The sequence below is a fragment of the Thamnophis elegans genome, chromosome 1 (genome assembly GCF_009769535.1).
Source record: "Thamnophis elegans isolate rThaEle1 chromosome 1, rThaEle1.pri, whole genome shotgun sequence".
In the NCBI taxonomy this organism is placed as follows: domain Eukaryota; kingdom Metazoa; phylum Chordata; class Lepidosauria; order Squamata; family Colubridae; genus Thamnophis; species Thamnophis elegans.
In genome coordinates, this window is record NC_045541.1 from 158683657 (window position 1) to 158705594 (window position 21938).

The window sequence follows — 21938 nt, forward strand, 5'->3', positions numbered from 1 at the left end:
ATGAACTTCCCTTTAATTTAGCACAGATCTGGAAACAAACACGGACCTCTGGTAAGTTTAGCCACTGCAGTTTGAAGTAAGTTTATCCTATCTCATAGAATCAATGAACCATAGGGCTGGAGGAGGCCTTGGAGATCTTCTAGACTAGGGGTACCCAACCCCTGGGCCATAACCCATTTGGAACCGAACTGTGCAAGCAGCGTGTAGGCAGCTCCCCCTTGCATGAGTGGCGAGCACTTGCGTGTGAAGCTCCGCTTGTGCAAGCAACAAATGCACATAACCACTGCTTGTGCAAATGGAGCTGCCGAAGCTCTCACACACACCTGCCACTTACACAAAACCATTCCCTCTCCCTCCCATTGGGCTGCCAACCTGGAAAATTTGGGGACCGCTATTCTAGTCCAACTCCTTGCCCAAGGCTGAAATCCTTATATCATCCCAGGCAGGAGAAATTGTTTCATCCTGAACAGATAGTTGTCCAGTTTTTCTTTGAAAAACTCCAGTGATGGACCACACCATTCCTAAGCAAGACATCATGTGACTGCATCTTGTGATTTTACTGCCAGCTTCTCCATCGACTCTGCTTGTGAGAAACCAGTTGTGAAGCATACAAATAGCAATCGTCTGATTATGGAATGCTGCAACATTTGTAAGTGTGAGAACCAGTCATAAAGTTACTTTTTCAGCAATGTGGTTGACTTGAATGATTATCAAATATGGCAGTCATTAAGCGAGGACTACCTGCATTTGGGAAGAGAGCTAACAAAATAGTAAGCCACTGCTTTGTAGGTCCAAGTTCAGATCTCTGTATCTCTAGTAGGGTAAGAAATGGTTCAATCCAAATTCATAGAGATCCACTTGCAATTCAATTAAAAAAAAGCACTTTGTGCTTCTCAGACTTTTTTTAATTAAGTGTTTTATTTTAATATATATATAAGTATTAAATACATGAACAGTGTGGCATCTGGGTATCAATAATTTTGGTACCAAATAACAGTGATGAGATTAACAATTTTGATAGCTTAATTATATCAATCATATTCACAACATTATAATAACATTGTACATAATACAATCATCTTTCAACTTTTAGTCCTGGGATGGCGAACCTATGGCACGTGTGCTAGTAGGGTCGTTTTTCGTCCTCTGGAGCCATCAGGGAAGTCTCCTGAAGGTCCCTGAAGGCTCTGGAGGACTAAAAACGGTCCTACGGACAAACTGGAAGTGACTTCCAGTTTGCTCATAGGGTCATTTTTTGCCCTCCAGAGCCTTCAGGGAAGCCTCCGGAAGGCCCCTGAAGGCTCTGGAGGGCTAAAACTGGCCCTACGAGCAAACCGGAGGTCTGTTCCAGAACTTCCAGTTTCCTGTAGGGCTGGTTTTTTGCACTCTGGAGGCTTCAGGGAAGCTTCAGGGAAGCTTCCATGGGAGAGGCTGTTTTCGCCCTCCCCAGGCTCCTATAAAGGAACATGCAAAAAAAAGGGTCATGTGCGCATGTGCACTGGGGTTGTGCATTGCATTATGGGTGTGGCATGCCCACGCACGACCTCCCCTGCGCTCCCCCCACTTTTGGCACGCGAGCCAAAAAAGGTTCGCCATCAGTGTTCTAGTCCTTTCACCTACATACTAATTTTAGCATACCACATAGAAATACACATAATAATATTTACCCCTTTCTAATTTCTACCTCTATTCTATATCTTAATATCACAAATCTTTTTTTGGTAGGTACTCTATTTCTATCCTTCATCACTTTTCGATTTTATTATTTCAGTTCTTATTCATTTTTCTTTTTTTCCTTTGGATAAATATTACAATTAACATTGTTTTTTTTTTAAAAAAACTTCTCAGATGTTATTGAACTACAACCTTCCATAATACTGACATAGTTTAATCCGTGCTTTAATTTAGCAATTGCGTTCACATAAGATGCTGCCCCAGGCTAAAGACAAAACAGCTATACATTGTTTTATCTGTTTTTCCCTAATATACTTTGTGAATTTACAAAAAAATGGGCCAATTTAGTAATAAAATGAAGCATCTTCTGCAAATAACAGTTACTACAGGTAGATTCTGTTGTTCCCCAAAGTAAATCTGTAAACTCACAGCAAATTCCTAGGACAAAATGTCAGAGCTTTAAGACAAGATAAGAAGTAAAAGATTTGTCCTACTCACCTACACACTCTTTGCCATCTCCCCAGTATCCAGCAGTGCACTCACAAAGGTAATCCAGACCAAGCCCTGGTTGGCATCGTGCCATTGTGTCACAAATGTGAGTGCCATCATAGCATGGGTTCACTGTAGTTGGCCCAGAACTATCTAAAACAGCAAGAAAATCAGTGAAAAGAGATCATTTGTATCTATATTCTGTCTTTCTCCTAAAGAACAACAACAATAATAATAATCTTTATTGTCATTGTACATATATACAATGAAGTTGATTTAGCCTCTACTGGTGCAATCCATAACAAAATACAAAACAACATGGATAATATAGAAAATGGTTCTTATACAAGTAATTACAGAGAAACCAGTCATATGTTTCCATGGATGCATGGAGTGTTTTTAGTTGTATTTAGGATTTCTGACAGCCCATGGGTAAAAGCTGTTTTTAAACCTGTTTGTCTGGCTGGCTATACTTCTGTGTCTTCTGCCCAATGGTAAAAGTGAGAAAAGACACTGACCAGGATGTGAAGCGTCCCTAAGTGTCTTCCTTACTCTGCTGAAACAACAAGACCTGGAGATGTCAGGTGTTAGGGGACAACCAATGGTTTCTTGTGTCAAATTAATCACTCTCTGTAGTGCCTTCCTTTCCGCAGCCATTGAACCTTACATATCATATTGTTATACGGTATGTAGTATACTGTCAGGGTTCCAAATAGCATCCAAAATAAATCAGAGTCCAAGGCAAAGTATTGCTCAAAGTTCTATTTATTAAGAGAGCCATGTTGGCACACCTGGGAAAACCTGAATGTGAAAGCTTCCTGGATTTTCCCCACCTAGGTGAAAGTTCAAGATCTTCCCCCACACCCACAAGTCCATCACATGGTCCAATCTCCCACTGCCATGCTGGCAGTTCCACCCATCCAGTTCCGATCAGGTGCAGAGGTGCAGAGACAAAGGATGACCTTGGCTTTCCAGAAAGAATTTTGTTATGGCTGCATAGTATGCAACTCCATACAAACCCCCCACTCCCATTTTCCCACAATAGAAAATGCATAGCAGAATAATAGAAACTGTGGCAGGCAAAAGAGTCAAAAGAAAAAATGGCTGCAGGCCTGACAGGTACTTTCTATCGTGGACAGATAGAAAGAAGTCATCAGCTGTTGTTCCATCTGATTTTCCGCAGGACTCTAAGGAAATGAAGTCTCTGTTGAGCCTTACTAACCACTCAGGATGTGTTGTTTTTACAGGTGAGATCTTGACTAATAAGCACCCCCAAGAATTTAAAATAGGAAACCCCTCCACACAGCCCCCCTCGATATACAGTGGGGCAGGTTCCTCTCTACCTACTTCAGAAAGCCTCTGTTGAGTTTTCACAACTTCCTTGTGCAAAACAAAAACATGAGGAGAAAATATATTTCTCTTTGAAGAAGCTTCTGAGTGTCCTCCTGCACTAAGGAGGCTATTTTAAAACTAAATTTCCATGGGTGCAGCTTCCTCTATCTATGAAGCCATCACACCTTCTGTGAAAGAGCAATCATTCTGATCATTATCAAGAGCGCAGCCCAATCCAGATATTCCCACAACTACATTTCCCAGAATTCTAGATACCATCTTTGCTTGAAATTATAGTGTTTTCTCAACCTGGAGAACATCATGTTGTGGAAGACTGTCCTACGTGATGTTTCTAGCAATGGATCCATCTGAAGAGAGCAATCATTTGCCCAGTTAGGTGTCTGAACTGCAGAGCTCCTGGCTGCAAAGAACCAAATATTTTTTTCCTCCATAAAGAAACCAAACTCAAAATGCCAAAAAAAAAGCACTCCCAGAAATTTACCATGTTAAAGGGAAGCACCCCAGTTACAGCTTCTAATCTTCTTTGTGCAGGATGTGTTGTCTGCTACAGTTTGGCTGCGGTTCTGGTTACAGTTTGGGTACCCATATTTCCAGTACAATTTATTTCCTCAGTGAAAATTAGCCAGAACGTTAGACTAAAATAAAGGAACTGGAGCATGTTTCACTGCCTATCATTTTTTGAGATAGAAATCCCCGAAGGCAGGAGGTCATTAATGTTTGGAACATATTAGGGATGGCAGGTGATTGGGAGCTCAATTTTCTCAGGGGAGATAGGCCAGTTATGTCAAATGATACAGAGTTATTTAGCTGTATATCTATGAAAGATAAGCTGTGCTAACCCTCTATGTATGCAAAAAAATGACTTTTAAAAAGGATAAAAGGGATCTACCTCCCTAATAGAGGACTACTGATTATCATGACTTCATCCTAATATGCAAAATTCTTTTATATCTGGAATGGAATGGAATAGAATAGAATAGAATAGAATAGAATAGAATAGAATAGAATAGAATAGAATATTTGGCCAAGTGTGATTAGACACACAAGGAATTTGTCTCTGGTGCAAAAGGTCTCAGAGTACATGCAAACCAACAGACCAATAATTATAGTAGTAATCATACCAATAAGAGAGTTTCATTATTTGCAGTTATTGGCCTGTCTGTTGGAGGATGATGGGAAATGTAGTGCAACTTCTTAAGGGGTATTAACTTGAGGAAGAAAATCTAAATGTCAGACTTTCCAATTCAAACCTGGCAGTTGTTTGCTAGACATCTCAGCTTTTGCACCAGAGGCAATTTTTGTGTGTCTAATTACGCTTTGTCAAATTATTCTATTCTATTCTATTCTATCCCATCCCATCCCAGTATTGCCTTCAAACACATCTGAAGGGGGTTTAAATGTTATGATAGCAACCAATAATTATTCTGCTCTCTTCCATAAATTTGTGGAATTTACTCATAGTTTCCTATTGCTTTCAAGTGGACTAAGTTTTCTCTATATACCGTCTCCAGGATTTACAGCTGGATAAACACTCATCCTTCAACTATGACTGTTTCCCTTTTTTTAACCTTAAATTTGGATTCTTAATCCTGAAATCTGGAACTCATTTACATACTTAAGAGTGGGAGCGGAAGACAACAAACTGTGCTTCTTGTTGTTAGGGAAGCCATGGACCGACCCCTCATCTTGGAAGGAGGCACTCTAAGTTTGCAGCCCACACGCTCTGAAATCTCTTTATCATTATCAGACAGGAAGTCTGGCTAATCCTCAATGATTGCTTCAGGAAGCATAGCTTCACAAACTCAGGGAAGGGTGAAGGGGTGAAAAAAGCAGCAGAGAAGTTAAAAGGCATCTCAGTTTCCATCCCCTTCCACACACACACACACACACACACACACAAATTATCCCCTTAACTGAAGGACCATGAAAATGATGTTTGGAGAGTGATACAAAACAACTTGCATGCCAGTAGTTCTCTTACGATCACCATTGAGCCCAAAATTTTTGTTGCTAGGTGAGACATTTGTTAAGTGAGTCTTGCTCCATTTTACGTCCTTTCTTGCCAATGTTGTTAAGTGAATCACTGTAGTTGTTAAGTTAGTAACATGGTTGTTAAGCGAATCTGGCTTCCCCATTTTACAGAGTCCCTCGACTTACAACAGTTCATTAGGTGAGTGTTTAAAGTTACAATGGCACTGAAAAAAGTGACTTATGACCATTTTTCACACTTACAACCATTGTCAAGCCCTCATGGCCACATGGTCTTTGCTTGCCTGAAGGTCGCAAAAGATGATCATATGAACCCTGAACACTACAACCATCGTAATTGTAAGCCAGTTGTCAAGCATCCAAATTCTGACCATGTCACCATAAGGATTCCACAATGGTTGTAAGTGTGAAAAATGGTCATAAATCACTTTTTTCAGTGCCATTGTAACTTTAAACACTCACAAAATGAATAAATAAATGAATAAATAAATACAGGACGCGGTGGCTCAGTGACTAAGATGCTGAGATTGTCGATCAGAAGGTCGGCCGTTCAGCTGTTCAAATGCCTAGCGCAGTATAACGGAGTGAGCTCCCGTTACTTGTCCCAGCTTCTGCCAACCTAGCAGTTCAAAAGCATGTAAAAATGCAAGTAGAAAAAATAGGAACCACTTTTGGTGAGAAGATAACAGTGTTCCGTGTACCTTTGGTATTTAGTCATGCTGTCTACACCAGTGTTTTTCAACATTTTTGGTGCAAAGGCACATTTTTTCATGAAAAAAATCATGAGGCACACCACCATTAGAAAATGTTAAAAAAATACTGCCCCACTTCGGTGCTTGGAACACCGAAGGAGATGCGCCGCTGGTAACACTTACCAAGTTGACTGCGCGCGTTCTCCTCGCTGCTCCGGTCCTCCGCGATTGTTGCTATGGGCGCACGCATGGGACGTCAGTGACGTCCCTGCCTGCGCTACCTCCCAGCGGTCCCCGTGTTTTTAAAGTAAACGCAGGGCCGCAGGGACTTAATAGAGGCATCCCTGTGTCCCGAAAGCAACTTTCAGGACACAGAGATGTCCCGAGGCAAAAACACCCGGCGGGTGTTTTTCCCATGGCACACCTTACACTATGTCACGGCACACTAGTGTGCCGCGGCACAGTGGTTGAAAAACACTGGCCTACACGACCATGGAGATGTCTTTGGACAGCTCTGTCTCTTCGGCTTTGAAATTGAGATGAGCACCACCCCCTAGAGTTGGGAATGACTAGCACATATGTGCGAGGGGAACCTTTCCCTTTAAATGAACTGCTGTAAGTTGAGATACTCCCTGTACTCTGAAGAAGCTTTTATTTTATTTTTTAAAAAACCCTCAAACTCACAATATGTTGACTGGCATTTCCATCTGCAAGTCTGTTTTTGAGGACATGTGACTTTTTCCTTCTATGTTGGAAAAGCAATTCTGGCTCCTCCTTAAAGCTCAGTGTTTAGGAGAATCTGGCCGTAATGTCCATTACACCTTTGAAAGCAGAAATAAATGTTCCTTGCATTTCAAAGCAAATGGTTACTTCATCCTGGAAAATATTCAATGCAGATACGCAGATTCTGCTTAGCCATTTATTGTAGGCACTAGTACATTATCATCTTAGAGACTGGCAGCCAACACTTCCAAGGAATTTAAATGAGTGGAGAGAATGAAGCTGAAATGCAAAACTGCTCAAAAATCTCTCTCATCCCAATTCAAACTCACCTCCCAAGGGTCCAATTTGGTTGGTAATGGCATACCGAAGGATCCTTTCCTCCTCATTGTACAAAGCAAAGATCCTGTCCACCGTCAGCTGCTGGGTAGTTCGAAGAAACCTGAGATGGCGTGCATGTGGACATTTTTGGTAGGTTATATTCTGGTGCAGCTGGTAGGAGAAGCTTTGGTTGACGTTTCCAGAAATTAGGAAATATTCTCGATAAGAAGTGGATGTCACAACTATAAAAGTTTTTTTTAAAAAACAAAAAACAAAAGTGTCAGACTTGGTTAGAAGAAAGGTTCTCAAACTTCCTTGCTTCACAGAGCTCTTCAGGTTGTGAAGGCATGATGCTGCAAAACCCAACTTTAGAATAGAATAACAGAGTTGGAAGGGACCTGGGAGGTTTTCTAGTCCAACCCCCTGCTTAGGCAGAAAATCCTACACCACTTCAGACAAGTGGTTATCCAATCTCTTCTTAAAAACGTCTAGTGTATGAGCCACGGTGGCGCAGTGGTTAGAGTGCAGTACTGCAGGGTACTTCTCCCTGCAATTTGGCAGTTCAAATCTCATCAGGCTTAAGGTTGACTCAGCCTTCCGTTCTTCTGAGGTGGGTAAAATGAGGACCCAAGTTGTTGGGGGCAATCTGCCAACTCTGTAAACCACTTAGAGAGGGCTGTAAAACACTGTAAAGCAGTATATAAGTCTAAGTGGTATTGCTATTCACAACTTCTGGAGGCAAGTTGTTCCACTGATTAATTGTTCTAACTGTCAGGAAACTTCTCCTCAGTTCTAAGTTGCTTCTCTCCTTGATTAGTTTCCATCCATTGTTTCTTGTCCTACCCTCAGGTGCTTTGGAGAATAGCTTGACTCCCTCTTCTTTGTGGCAGCCCTGAAATATTGGAACACTGCTATCATGTCTCCCCTAGTCCTTTTTTTCATCAGACTAGAATAGAGATACCCTGTTCCAGCAACCATTCTTTATATGTTTTATCCTCCAGTCCCCTAATCATCTTTGATGCTCTTCTCTGCACTCTTTCTAGAGTCTCCACATCTTTTCTACATTGTGGCGACCAAAACTGAATGCAGTATATTCCCTGTGGCCTTACCAAGGCCTTATAAAGTGGTATTAACACTTCACGTGATCTTGATTCTATCCCTCTGTTTATGCAGCCTAGAACTTTGCCAATGGATATCACAAAAATGTAAAATACCTCATGGTGCCCCTGTTTGTTGCATTGCCCTAAGGTGTACATCAGTGGTAGTCAACCTGGTCCCTACCGCTCACTAGTTGGCGTTCCAGCTTTCATGGTGGGCGGTAGGGGTTTGTTGTAACTCTGCTTTATACATTTTATAAAGTAAAGTTACTTCTCTACTGTATAAATCACCATTACTGTGGAACCGGTGGGTGGTTAGAAAATTTTACTATTAACAGAGATACAAAAGTGGGTGGTAGGTATAAAAAGGTTGACTATCCCTGGTGTCCATTATACAGTCCAGGCACTGCAATGTTACAAGATCAAGGTAGTTTTTAAAAATGTGCATTAACTGATGCAATCACACAGCAGTGTATCTGTCAGCATGAAAAAAATGGGGACACTTAGAATGAACTTACAGAACTAATGCCAATTCTTATCCTTTAAAAAGAAAATCATTCATGCTATTTATTTATAGAAATGCAACTTAACAAAAAAAATGAAATAACAGTTTGCTACATAGCAGCTAATTTGCTTGATGGATGATGGAACTTTCATCATTTCAAATGTCCAGTTTAGAAAAGGGGAACTTTATTTATATCCTGTCTTTATTATTTTTATAAATAACACAAGACAGTGAACATACCCTAACTCCTCCCTCCTCCTATTTGAACTCTTCTAAATGTTAACTAGAGCTTTGAATATGTCAACCAACTTTCATGTCATAGGATTCTTGTCTAAAAAAAAAATCTACCGTAATTGCAAGATTGTGAAGGCAGGTGGAGTTTGACAGCATGGCAAAGGACAAATGATTATTATACAGCAATCACTCGTACCTGAATCCAAGTAATGGTATATCTCCTTATAAGGTGCTATGTGGACTGTAAAATTCTCAGGAATATAAGGCACTCGCCCTTGAATTTCAGTCCTAACACTGAGGTAATTTTCTGCATCCAGACCATCGGCTGTTTGCTGGATGAAAACTCTTTCTTCTCCTGGATAGAACGTAGCTTCCAGATTATGAGTGAATTTAGCCCCTGGGGAAGAGCGTTAAGGGAGAAAAACAATAAACACAATAAGCCCATCATGAGCAGACAATTTTATGGCCCTGAAATACAGCATCAGCTAAAGTACAGCAGGGCCGGAGCCAGAAGAATGTGCTTCTAGTCTTTATAAGAATGACTGGAAGAAAATACTTCACAGTTCATTCCATCTTCCTATAATGAGCTGACATGAATAAGGAAGAAAACTAGGGAAATGTGTATAAACATAGATAGAGGAAGTCCTCCATTTATGACCAAAATTGAGCCCAAACTTACGTTGCCCTATTTTACCTTTCTTGCCACAGTTGTTAAGTGAATAACATGCAGCTGTTAATTTAGTAACACAGTTATTAAGTGAATCTGGCTTCCCTATTAACTTTGCTCATCAGAAGGTTGCAAAAGGTGATCACCCGTCTCTGGGACAGGGCCACTATCACAAATATGAGCCAGTTGCCAAGTGTCCAGATTTGATTGTGTGACCATAGGGATGCTGCAAAGGTGGTAAGTGTGAACGACAGTCATAAGTCGCTTTTTCCCTGCAATTGTAGCTTCGAACAGTCACTAAACATATGGTTGTAAGTCAAGGATTACTTAGAGTTAGAGTTTAGTTTATTGATTAGCTCATAGGCCAGTGGTGGCTAACCATGGAGTGCCAAAGCAGGAGCCCTGAAACTCGGAAGAGAGCAGCTGGCCAGTGCACATATGCACTGTCACTAGCTGCACTTCTGGGTTCCGTCGCACGCATGCATGAAGACCAGCTGCCTGGTGCACATGTGCGCGATGGAACCCAGGCGAGCATGGTTGGCCGTGCGCAAATGTGCACCAGATCAGCTGGCTGGCGTGCGTGCGCGATAGAATCCGGAATTGCAGCTGGCGACGGCACGCGTGCCCACAGAGAGGGCTCTGTGTGTCACCTCTGGCACATGTGCCATAGGTTCGCCATCACAGCCATGGGCCATATCAAAGTGTAGAGTTCCAAACACAAATTATTATTAAAATCTGATAAAAACAATTTAAAATGAGATTGGAATAAAATACGAGAACTACCTGTACATTTATGGCTTTCCTTGGGCACAAATTTGTTTGCATGGAAACCATATTCACACAGATGGGATTAGCCCGCCCCAATTGTGTCAGCAGAAGAGGCATGCTGTGGATTCATTCAGCTGAGGAATTTCAGCTAGAGTCCAGAAGAAGATTCTTTTATGCCATAGCTCCCACCCTCTGGAACATCTTGTCAGATCTGCTCCCACCCTTCTGGCTTTCCAAAAGGCCTTGAAGAAATGTCTATGCCAAATTAGCCCAGGACCCTAATGGGGGTGCAGCATGTTGGAGGTCTCTAAGCGAGTGGAGAACATTCTTCTCCGTGCACACTTTGCATCCTCCCATTCCATCCTGCTTAGTTTTATTTTAATTGAATGTTTAAATTTAAGATCTTTATTTATTTTTTAAATTTGTATTCTGCATTTTATCCAATGTCTGTAAACCACCTAGAGTCACCCCTAGCATGGTGGGCAACTTATAAGATAGATAGATAGATAGATGATAGATAGATAGATAGATAGATAGATAGATAGATAGATAGATAGATAGATAGATAGATAGATAGATAGATAGATACCATATTTTTCAGAGTATAAGATGCACCAGAATATAAGACGAACCAAGATTTTGAAGAGGCAAATGTTTTTAAAAAAGTTTTTGCCCTCTTCAGTCCTCCCAAAAATGACCTGTTTTTTGTCCAAAAAAAGACCATGCATAGCCTTTAAGAGGCTTGTAGAGTGCTCCTGGGGGGCTGGGGGGGGAAAGGGCCAGTTTTTCGGTCATTTTTGCCCTCCCCAGCCCCCAGGAGCACTCTGGAAGCCTCCTAAAGGCTATGCATGGCCATTTTTGCAAAGGGGACAGGGTTTGGGGAGTCCAAAAATGCTGTATTCAGTGTATAAGATGCACCCAGATTTTCACCCTCTTTTTTGAGGGAAAAGAGTGTGTCTTATACTCTGAAAAATACGGTAGATGATAGATAGGTAGGTAGGTAAGTAAACAAATAAACAAATAGGTTTATCTGTTTGGCTGAGGGGTCGTGTTTTACTCACCAGTGATACTGAAGCCATTTTCGTAGCCAGGTTTCTCCAGAGCAAAAAGCCAGCCAAACAGGCCCCCGATGGGTGCCAATGGCATCAGGGACGAGGCAGCTGGCTGAGGCACATGGCTGATAGCCGTGTATGCTCTTCCATCGTTGCCAACAATGTAAGCGTGTAGGTCTACTTCACTAAAACGTACCGGTATTTGTCCTACCAGGAGGTTTCCACTCACTTTGCCATTTAGACGATGAGCAGCTCCTAAGAAGCAAATGCATCATCAGCCAGCTAAGGACCAGAAGTTCCCAGAGACTACCATCATGAAAGATTTTACACAAGGAGATCTCTTTCATGAGTTGATATCTATAGGACGGTGGAAGAAGAAGATTTAAAATTCCTAACTGGAAGATCTTCCATAGAAGGGTTCCCAAAACGTGCTAAACTCTTCAACCTAAGTCAATAAAACACATACCGTGCTAGGCCCAAATAAATGAACCGGATTATGGCTTCATACCATAACCTGATTCACAGAACATTTTAAAACAATAGCTGTCTTCCAATAATACACTGATCCCCCAACTACCAATCCCGTTTTAGTTTAGTTTTATTCATTGCACAGGTTCCCTCCAGATGTTTTCTTTAGGAGCTGGCCTGAAGCACAGAAAAGCAGGGGGAATCACTTCAGAGAAGATTGTACAATGAAATACAGGACATTTGCACATTTCCTTGGCTTATCTGAAAGGGCACGAACACCATTTTCCAATTAGAACTTCACCAAAACCTCTTATCTTGTGTAAGAAATTGAAGGGGGGGAACCCCATATTGTTTGTCTGCGCAACACTGCACCTAAGCTTCAAAACAAACTTAAAATCACTTATTTGAGCTCTATAAGTCAGAGAATGTGCTTTATTTTTTTTTCTTTCTATACTAAAGAACCTGAGACCTGCTGGGTCATCATTTCAGAGATATTTCTTTACCTAACAGGGAAACAAAATAACCAAGGGCAAAAAAGCAGTGGGAACTGCTTCATGCTGCTTCTGGCTTCATGCTGAGTTGATTGCAGGCAATCACTCTCAGGCAGCTGATGGTGAGGCCACTCTATGCAGCTTCCAGAGGGATAGGACGAGACCCATCCTCTTGATTCTCAGTAAGTGAAGGGAGGTGTCAGTAACTGAAGGGGGGGTGTCTACCAGGCCTCTAGTACAGGAGTCTCCAACTTTGGCAACTTTAAGCCTGGAGGACTTCAACTCCCAGAATTCTGGGACTTGAAGTCCGCCAGGCTTAAAGTTGCCAAGGTTAGAGACCCCTGCGCTAGAAGACTAGGGAAGGATTGGCCTACGGAACCTCTGGGCGACAGGGTGGCAGGGCAGTATCCCTGAAGCATCCACACGTTTGACAAATTTCAATCCGACGAAAATCATGGGATCTGATTTTGGATGCATTTTGTAAGTTAGCCCACATGAGGTACCTTGGTTCAAAAATTTCATGCCCTATAATGCACTGTTTTGCCCAGTGAAAAGTTACAAATAGAAGAGTTTTAGTAGTAGATGGCAGAATTATTCATACTGCGGTTGCATACATCTGCCCAAGGAAATACAGAGCTGGTACAGAGACATCTCAGTGACATCCCTGACACATTTCAGTGGCATCTAGAAATGTAAATGGACATACCTTCTGGCAAGCAGTGCTTGCCATTCCCATAGAACTTGGACTGACAGTGGCAGCAGAAGCCAGTGCTATAATCGGTGCAGAATGCATTTTGGGAACACTGGCTATGGTGATCCTCACACGTTTCCACATTGGCAGTGCTGTATGTGAATACTAAAGGAAAAACATATGGTTACAAGGGAACAAGGCATTCTTTTTTTGATCCAGTCCCACCAATGGTTTGGAAGGACTCCCAGATTCCCAGCCAGCCTTCTTAGGTTCCACAAGGATGCGCTTCCACAGCATCCTGGCCTACCACACACCAGTCAATATTTGTCTCGCAATGTGGGTGAGCAACATTCTCAGTGGGCACACTTACATGGGCGAGGCCAACATTTTCCATGTTTCCTTCGCAACACACACCCTTCTCTTTGGAGAGTTTTCCTTAAAGTTTTAAAACACATTTGAAAGTTGTTCTTTTTATTGATTCTGAGGAATAGCAGCTTTTCACTGTTTGAGGAGCTCATTGTGGCGAGAGGCTTCCATGACTTTTATGTTTTATGTTGTATACGTTTTACCTAATAAATTATGTATTGTTAGTAGATTTTATGTGGTCTAGTTTATTTACTCCTTTACTCCATACAGTCAGTCAGATGTTCTGGCTGGATTTGGCATTTTTATCAATCTATTAAATCCTTTCCAAGGCAGATGCAGGTGTTTGTTGATATTACAGATATGGTTGCAAGATAGTTTTTATTGTATTTAAGAAGCAATGGGTGGAAACTAATCAAGGAGAGAAGCATCCTAGAACTAAGGAGAAATTTCCCCATAGTTAGAACAATTAATCAGTGGAACAACCTGCCTCCAGAAGTTGTAAATGCGCCAACACTGGACATTTTTAAGAAGAGATTTATCTGAAATGGTATAGGGCAGCGGTCACCAACTGGTGGTCCATGGACCACTGGTGGTCCATGAGAAAATTTTGGTGGTCCGCAGAAAAATTATTAGCATTTTTTATATTGCACTAAACCAGGGTCCTCAAACTACGGTCCCTGGGGCAATACATGCAATGAACGTTTGTGTTGCTGCAGAGAGTCTACCCCTTCAGGGTCTTTTTGTAAGGGGCAGAGGGGGGCAGAAATTCTGACTTGGGGTCTACTGTTACGGGGCTTTGGCCGAAGGCTGGAGGGAAGTGCCGCTGGTGGCAAAGAGCAGGAGGGCCTTGTTCCAGTGGGACTGCATCATGGCCTGGAACCAGTGGTGGGATTCAAATAATTTAACAACCGGTTCTCTGCCCTAATGATTTCTTCTAAGAGCCACTTCACCAAACTGCTCAGAAAGTTAACAACCGGTTCTCCCGAAGTGGTGCGAACCGGCTGAATCCCATCACTGCCTGGAACTGGCTGACCATCTCAGCTCACTGAGCTTCCAGGAGCTGGTACCTGGCCTTACACTCCCGCAGGTCTTCCCTCTGCTTGGAAAGCCTATGCTCGTAGTCCTCAGTGAGGTGCTTCTGCTGAGCCTCCTTCTCAGTCAGTTTGAACTGAGGCAGCTGTTTTGGCAACTCTTTCTCATGGTGGCTGCTTAGCTCCAACAACTGCTTCCTGTTGGGGCCCTAAGGAGCCTGGGCAGGCAGGGGAGGAGTGGCTAGGAGGGGAGGTAAGTAAAAGCTGGTGAAGGGCCCCTTGACGTGAGTGACATTGAATTGGCCATGCCCATCCAGTCACATAATCACCTAGCCACGCCCACTCAGCTCGTCATTAGGCATATTATATTAGTGGTCCACAGAATTTAAAATTATGAATTTAGTGGTCCTTGAGGTCCGAAAGGTTGGTGTCGCCTGGTATAGGGTTTCCTGCATAAGCAGGGGTTTGGACTAGAAGACCTCCAAGATCCCTTCCAATTTTGTTAGTCTATTCTATTCTATTCTTATGGTCCGTCATACAGTAAGCCAGATGTTCAGATTGGATTTGGCATCTTTATCCATGTATCAAGTCTTTCCAAAGGATCTGGGATAGACAGAAGCTATTATTTGATGGTGTTAAAGGTGTTGTAGGATGTAAGCTGTTCCAAGTAAAGATGCCTTTTGAAATTGACCGATGGCTGTATTCAAAATTAAAGCCAAAACATTATGAGTTTATACTTTCTAATCTGCTTTTTGGCAACTCAGACTATAAATTTCATCTAGAAAATCTCCATCAAGACTGTGACCTATTATAGTTTATCCAGAATGAGAAGTACTGTACTTCTTGGCAAATATATTTTATTCTTTATAAAAGGTAAACCCTGAAATGTTCCTGAACATATTCTGTAATGTTTTGATATTAAAATAAATGTTTGAACTTAATTTGAAAAATAACTATTAAGCGAATGAACAACTGATGATACACTCCAGATACACTTGACTTTACTTCCTGTATCCCAAATCAGCTTAGGAATGATGTAAAATTTAGCCCAGCACTTCCCATCAATGAAATGGAAAAGGTAGAATAAGGTACTTTACCTAATCCATGCCATGCTTAAACTGAGCTGCTGTGTCTGTGTTTTGATAATTCATATTTCAATTCATATAAAACAAAGCCATAGATCAGTGGTTCTCAACCTGTGGGTCGGGACCCCTTTGGGGGTCAAATGACCTTTTCACAGGGGTCCTGTGAATGACCATTGGAAAACACATATTTTCGAAAAAAAATACGGAAAACATAAAAGAATTTTATCGTTGGGGGTCACCACAACATGAGGAACTGTATTAAAGGGTCATGGCATTAGGAAGGTTGAGACCCACTGCTATAGATGTTGCTAACTGGAATACACATTAAAAACATATCTTGCCCATATTTAAAGAGATGGCAGCTCTTTCTGAACACCATGTAAAGTCTTATTCATTTCTACCCAGTTCATCCTGGATATTTGAGAAGAACCTTCTCCCTTAGAAGCCTGTCAAACCTTCTGAAGCCCACTTTAAGGGTCTTGCCCTTACGTGAAATTAAGCTCTTCTCAGTTGTGACACCTCTTATATAAAGCTGCTCTAGATGTAATTTTGATAAGTTTTTGCTACTAAGCAAAATAGCTAATTTTTCTTTTGTTGTTGGCTCTGCAGTCCTTCATGGACTTTTTTTTTGCCTCGCTTTAAAATTAATCTTAAACATATCAATACAAACATTTTATTCATTTATTTATATGACTTCAATCACTGGGTAATTCTATGTGGCTTATGCCACAGAGTTAAAAATACTGGAAAAATAACAGCTAACAACAAATAGTGGAGTCCAGAAAAGTAAATAGTACACATTGGTAAGGGACAACTCAAAGACCTATCCCACCAAAAACTACTACTTGGGAGAACATCCCTATCCCAGGACCTGCAAAATGAAGAGATCTTTGTGGAAACCCAACAGGATTAGCTTTCTAGCGTGTCAGGCCTACAGCTATCTTTCCTTTTGGATCTTTGGCCTGCCACACTTTCTATTATTATACTATGCCTTTTCTATTGTGGGAAAATGGGAGGGGGGATTGTACGGAGTTAGATGCCATGTAGCCAAAACAAAATTCCTTCTAGAAAGCCAAGGTCATCCTTTCTTTTTGCACCTCTGTACCTGACCAGAACTGTATGGGTGGAACTGCCAACATGGCAGTGGGAGATTGGACCATGTGATAGACTTGTGGGTATGGGGGCAAGATCTTGAACTTTCAACTGGGTGGGTGGGTGGGGAACTCCGATTTAATTTTGGATGCTATTTGGGACCCTGACATACAGATTACAGGGAACAAACCATTCCACGGGATAGGCATGGCTCTCAATCTCTACTAGGACCCAAAAAATGACAAGGCTTGAAAGCCAAGACCTGGAGCATGCCAACTTTTCCAGATGTTACCAGTCAGGCAGAAACAATATGAAAAAGATATTCTTGTGGATAACCAGGATTCAAACCATGAAAGGCTTTATATGGTAGATGACATCAGTCCTGTGAATTGTATCAGGCAGCCCATCAGTAACCCAATGCAGCTCACAGAGCAATGGTACCTATAAAATCTGTGCACCCTGAACCAGTAACTTCTAAGTGTTCTTCAAGAGTAACACCAAGTTCAGCATTACAATTATCTAAACGGGAGGTAATTAGGAGATGAATAGCTATCTACTAGACCCCTCACATCCTGGACATAAATTGCTTCAACCTCTACCCTCAAAAGGACACTATAGGGCTCTGCACACCAGAACTAGACACAAGGACAGTTTTGCCCCCCCCCCAAATGCCATCACTCTGCTAAACAACTAATTCCCACAATACTGCCAAACTATTTACTAAGACTGCATGACTATTCTTCTTCTCATCCTTCCTAGTACCTACCTCTTCCCACTTATGATTATAATCATGTTGCTTGTATCTTTACAATTTATATGGTTTTATTTGTTTCCTAGTATGATTTGATTACTTATTAGTAACCTATTCTATTCTATTCTATAAGAACCGCCTCCCAATCCAAGCAAAGACATAGTCAGCATACAAGATGGATCCCTACAAACAACTCACAGCTGCTCATTGAGCAGGAAGAGAGTGGTGAAAAGCAGGTCCTTGAAACTAAAGCCAGTTTAGGCTTTATAGGGTTAGGCTTTAAGCCTGTTCCCATCCCCACCCCTCAGCTACACCCTCACAGCATCTAAGCCCCAGGACAGGACAGCAACATTGTTTAACCCAAGACTGAAATGTAAAGCAGGGCATCATCTGATGTTATGCCAGCAAATGACCTTGCCCAGTGGCCTGTTGAAAAAACAGATTAACAGTTCATTACAGCTTGTGGCCCGGAACTATTGTTCATGGTGACCTAAAGGAAGTGTCAAAGCTGTTTTGAACCATGCAGAAATTTATTTTCTCCATGCTTCGGGGTTTCATTGGACTGAGAGTGATCTCCTTGGGGAGAATCTTTGCTAAATAGAAATCTGCACCATTCATAAATAATCCAACAGCAAAAAAGTGTGGCCTGCTAAATGCTTGGCACCCCCAATGCTCAGATTCAGCTGGCCTTAAAAGCTGGAGGCTCACTGAGATGTTTTTTTTTTTTTTTTTTTTAGTAAGCCACCATTTGAAAACTCCCATCATCTCCCATCAATCATCTGTAGTGTAAAGCCTAGGCAGGAATGTCAAACTGGCAGCCCGGATGTGTCACGTGCAGGTCACAACCACCCCAGCTCCGTGATGGGGAGAAAAATATCATACATCACATGACAGCAATGTGATGTCGCAAGTTTGACACCCATGGCCTAGAGCCGTGATGGTGAATCTATGGCACGTGTGCCAGAGGTGGAACGCAAAGCCCTCTCTGCTGGCATGCGTGCCGTCACCCCAGGTCAGATCTCCGTGGTGTTTCTTTTGTGAGCTTCTCTTTCCCTGCAAACGGTGAAACAGAAGCACACAAAAGAAAAAGACCTTACCTCTTGCCATGCTACCAGTGTGGGGAAGCCCAACCTCCCGCCGGCCAGCTGTCTTCAGGTCTCTGCTGCACATGCTTGCATATCTGTGTGTGTGCATGTTTGCATGCACATATTCATGTGTGTGCATGTTTGTGCATGCATACACACACTCACACATGTCTGCATGTACGCACATGTCTGCACATGTGCACATACACACACACGCCTTTCAATTTGGGCAGCAGTGGTGGGTTTCAAAAAATTTTAGAACCTCTTCTGTAGGGGTGGACTGCTTTGTGGGAGTGGCTTGCCGGCCATGTGACTGGATGGGAGTGGCTTGCCAGCCATGTGACCGGGTGGGAGTGCCTTGCCAGCCATGTGACTGGGTGGGCATGGCCAACTTGTAAAATGTGGTGAAACTCACTTAACAACGCTCTTGCTTAGCAACCAAAATGTTGGCTCAGAAACTCTGGCATTGAATTGTGCAAGTCTTAAAGCTGTCACATTACAAGACTCTTGCACCCCTAACCCTTTAGAAAAAAAAACCAGGAGTGTTCAAACTTGATAGCTTTAAGACTTGTGGACTTCAACTCCCAGAATTCCTCCTCTCGCTCTTCATCTTGATGATGTGCAGACGGGTGGGGGGAGAGAGCTGGAACTGGTTCTAAACAGCACGGTAGATTTGTGGAACCTCTTCTATAGAAGAGGTTAGAACTGGCAGGGACCCATCCCTGTTGGGCATGCACGTTTGGGCATTCAGTGTCTAAAAGGTTCCCCATCACTGTCCTAAAGGGTGAAGAAGGGAGTTAACTGCAGTACATCAGTGAACCGATTGCATATAGAGTCGTTTTGGCACAGTGGTTATAATGCAGTATTGCAGGCTAATTCTGTATTTCCACTGCCACGAGTTTGACCCTAATGGGCTCAAAGCTGACTCAGCCTTCCATCCTTCCATGGTCAGTAAAATGAAGATCCAGATTGTTGGAGGCAATAGGCTGACTCTGCAAACCACTTAGAGAGGGCTGTAAAAGCACTATGAAGTAGTTATATAGGTCTACGCTATATAGCAATAGTTATTGCTAAGTGCTATTGCTATATAGAGGATATTCATGCATTAAGTTTCGAATATAACTATTTGTGCTACAGCATTTCCCAGCTGCTGGGTGTCCTGTTTTATGATGCAAAGGGTTATAATCAACTTCCTCTCTCTAAATAAATAAATAATTTTCAACAGCCAACATGCTAAATATCATCAACTTGGCTTGTTCTATGTCCCCATGGGCTGCTACTCTTGTCAGCAATTAGGACAGTTTGTTCATTTGCATATTTGCCTGGTCTCCTAGATCACTTTAGTACATGACTGACTTGTATCCCTAATATACATTAACACTGTTAAAACCATAACCATAGTAAGAACAATAGTTATTTCAAATCATACTGTGCCAAGGAACAATGGCCTAGGACAGCGATAGTGAACCTATGGCACATGTGCCACAGGTGGCATGCAGAGCCACATTTGCTGGCACTCCAGCCATCAGCTCCAGCATGCAAGCGCATGCCCACCAACTGATTTTCAGCCTTCCAGAGGACCGGGGGAGACCATTTTCACCCCAGGCTTCAGGAAAGCCTCCGGAGCCTGCTGATGGCAAAAAACGGCCCCAATGGGCCAACCGGAAGTTTGGAAATGATTCATTTCCGGTTTCCAGAGGGCCTCTGGGGTGCCAAGGGATGCCATTTTTGCCCTCCCCAGACTTCAGGAAAGCCTCCGGAGCCTGGGGAGGGGTCGTGTCTGCATGCACAGGTGGGTGGGGAGGATTGAATTGGTGTGGGCATGCGTGTATGCGCAATAGTGCATGTGCACAAAATTGTGGCATGCCATAAGAAAAAGCCATCACTGGCCTAGAATACATAAGCCCTGAGAGATTTTGAAGATAACAGCCGCCACATAGAACTTCTTGCGGCACTAGCAGTAGTCCCAAACATAATTTAGAGTTCATGAGGACTAGGTTATTAGGAAGTCTTGTGAACTTACCATCTGGGTTGAAACTAATGTCCTCATTTATACCAATGACCTGTCTCCTGGGGCTGAAGGGAGGAGCGTGATCTGGGAAGCTTTCAAGGATAACTTCACCCTCTGGGTAGACAGGAAAGGGTTCTGGGTTTAAAGGGGAGCCTCTCTTATCTTCTTGAGGCGGTAGGGCACCGTCATTGCCAAGGCGTCTCAACAAGGTGGCAGTGACCGCCTCAATTGGGCTCTCATACACGGTAGATAAGGACAGAGTCCTTTCTTCAGAAGATGGTGCAGACGGTGCTTCCTCTACTGGGAATAAGGAGATAGAATCCAGGACAGAATAAGATGGAGGATGTCTAGATGCCGGGTAATGAAGTGCAGATTCCAGATCAAATTCCTCTTCAGCACCAGAAGGCCTTAGCTTGCTATGATCTTCTAATTCACCGTGGAGATTTGGTCCAGTGCTGGCTCCCATTTCAGGAGCCAGCTTTGTGGGGCTTACAGGCAAGTACTCAAAGTCATCTTCAGTCCCATCATAGAAGGGATCTGCATAATCAAGTGTTAAGTCAGGGTATTCAGACTCCGAAGCACTATGATAAACAGAGCTGCTCTCTGGGTTTCTTGGAGGGGGAGAAAGCTTCCCACCCACTCCAGCTGGGACCACGTTATCCAATGGGGAGGTGCTGCCAATGTGGAAGGCCCATAGACCTGGGATCCCTGCATTGCTGATCCTGCATGAAGACAGAATAAAAGTTAGATCCAGACATGGCATGAAGTAATATTAAATTTATTAAAATAAATAATACCAGCTTTCCTCGCCCATTAAAAAAAAGAGAGGATTGTTTGGATTACAAAGAATATAGTACTGGGGTTCTGTCTAATCGTTTTTTCCAGAGGTGGAAAGGGAGAGTTCCAAATATAGTCCTCTTCCTAGCAGGAAAAAAAAACATTATACTTTATGGATTGGCAATGCACACTGAAATAGAAAGGCAGCAGGCACACCAGAGGTGGATTGCTGCTGGTTCACTTTGATTCGGGTGAACTGGTCGTGGTATTTTGGCCTTGGTCTCCCAAACTGGCAGCAACCCAGGCTGGCCACGCCCCTAAACCAGTTCTTAAAAAAAGGATAAAGTTTACCCCTCAGTTATTTTTGTTAGGTATAATTACTGATTGTATAGTTGTAGAGATTAACCTGATTTTGCATTTAATAACCGCAGCTAGATTGTTGGTGGCGCAACACTGGAAGAAGGAAGACTTGCCTACTATTCAAGAATGGACATTGAAAGTAACAAACCTAGCAGAGATGGCTAAAATA

General features: G+C 42.5%; 1 protein-coding gene across 1 annotated transcript in view; it reads right to left on the reverse strand.

Annotated features, from left to right (window-relative positions):
- NID2 (nidogen 2) overlaps positions 1-21938 on the reverse strand; it is a 77455-nt gene that overhangs the window by 26577 nt on the left and 28940 nt on the right. The window contains exons 4-9 of the mRNA XM_032236527.1: positions 20645-21354; positions 13227-13376; positions 11571-11816; positions 9271-9471; positions 7250-7480; positions 2173-2316 (exon numbers count right to left, since the gene is read on the reverse strand). Of these exons, the coding sequence (XP_032092418.1) occupies positions 2173-2316; positions 7250-7480; positions 9271-9471; positions 11571-11816; positions 13227-13376; positions 20645-21354 (1682 nt within the window). The remainder of the gene's footprint in view (positions 1-2172; positions 2317-7249; positions 7481-9270; positions 9472-11570; positions 11817-13226; positions 13377-20644; positions 21355-21938) is intronic.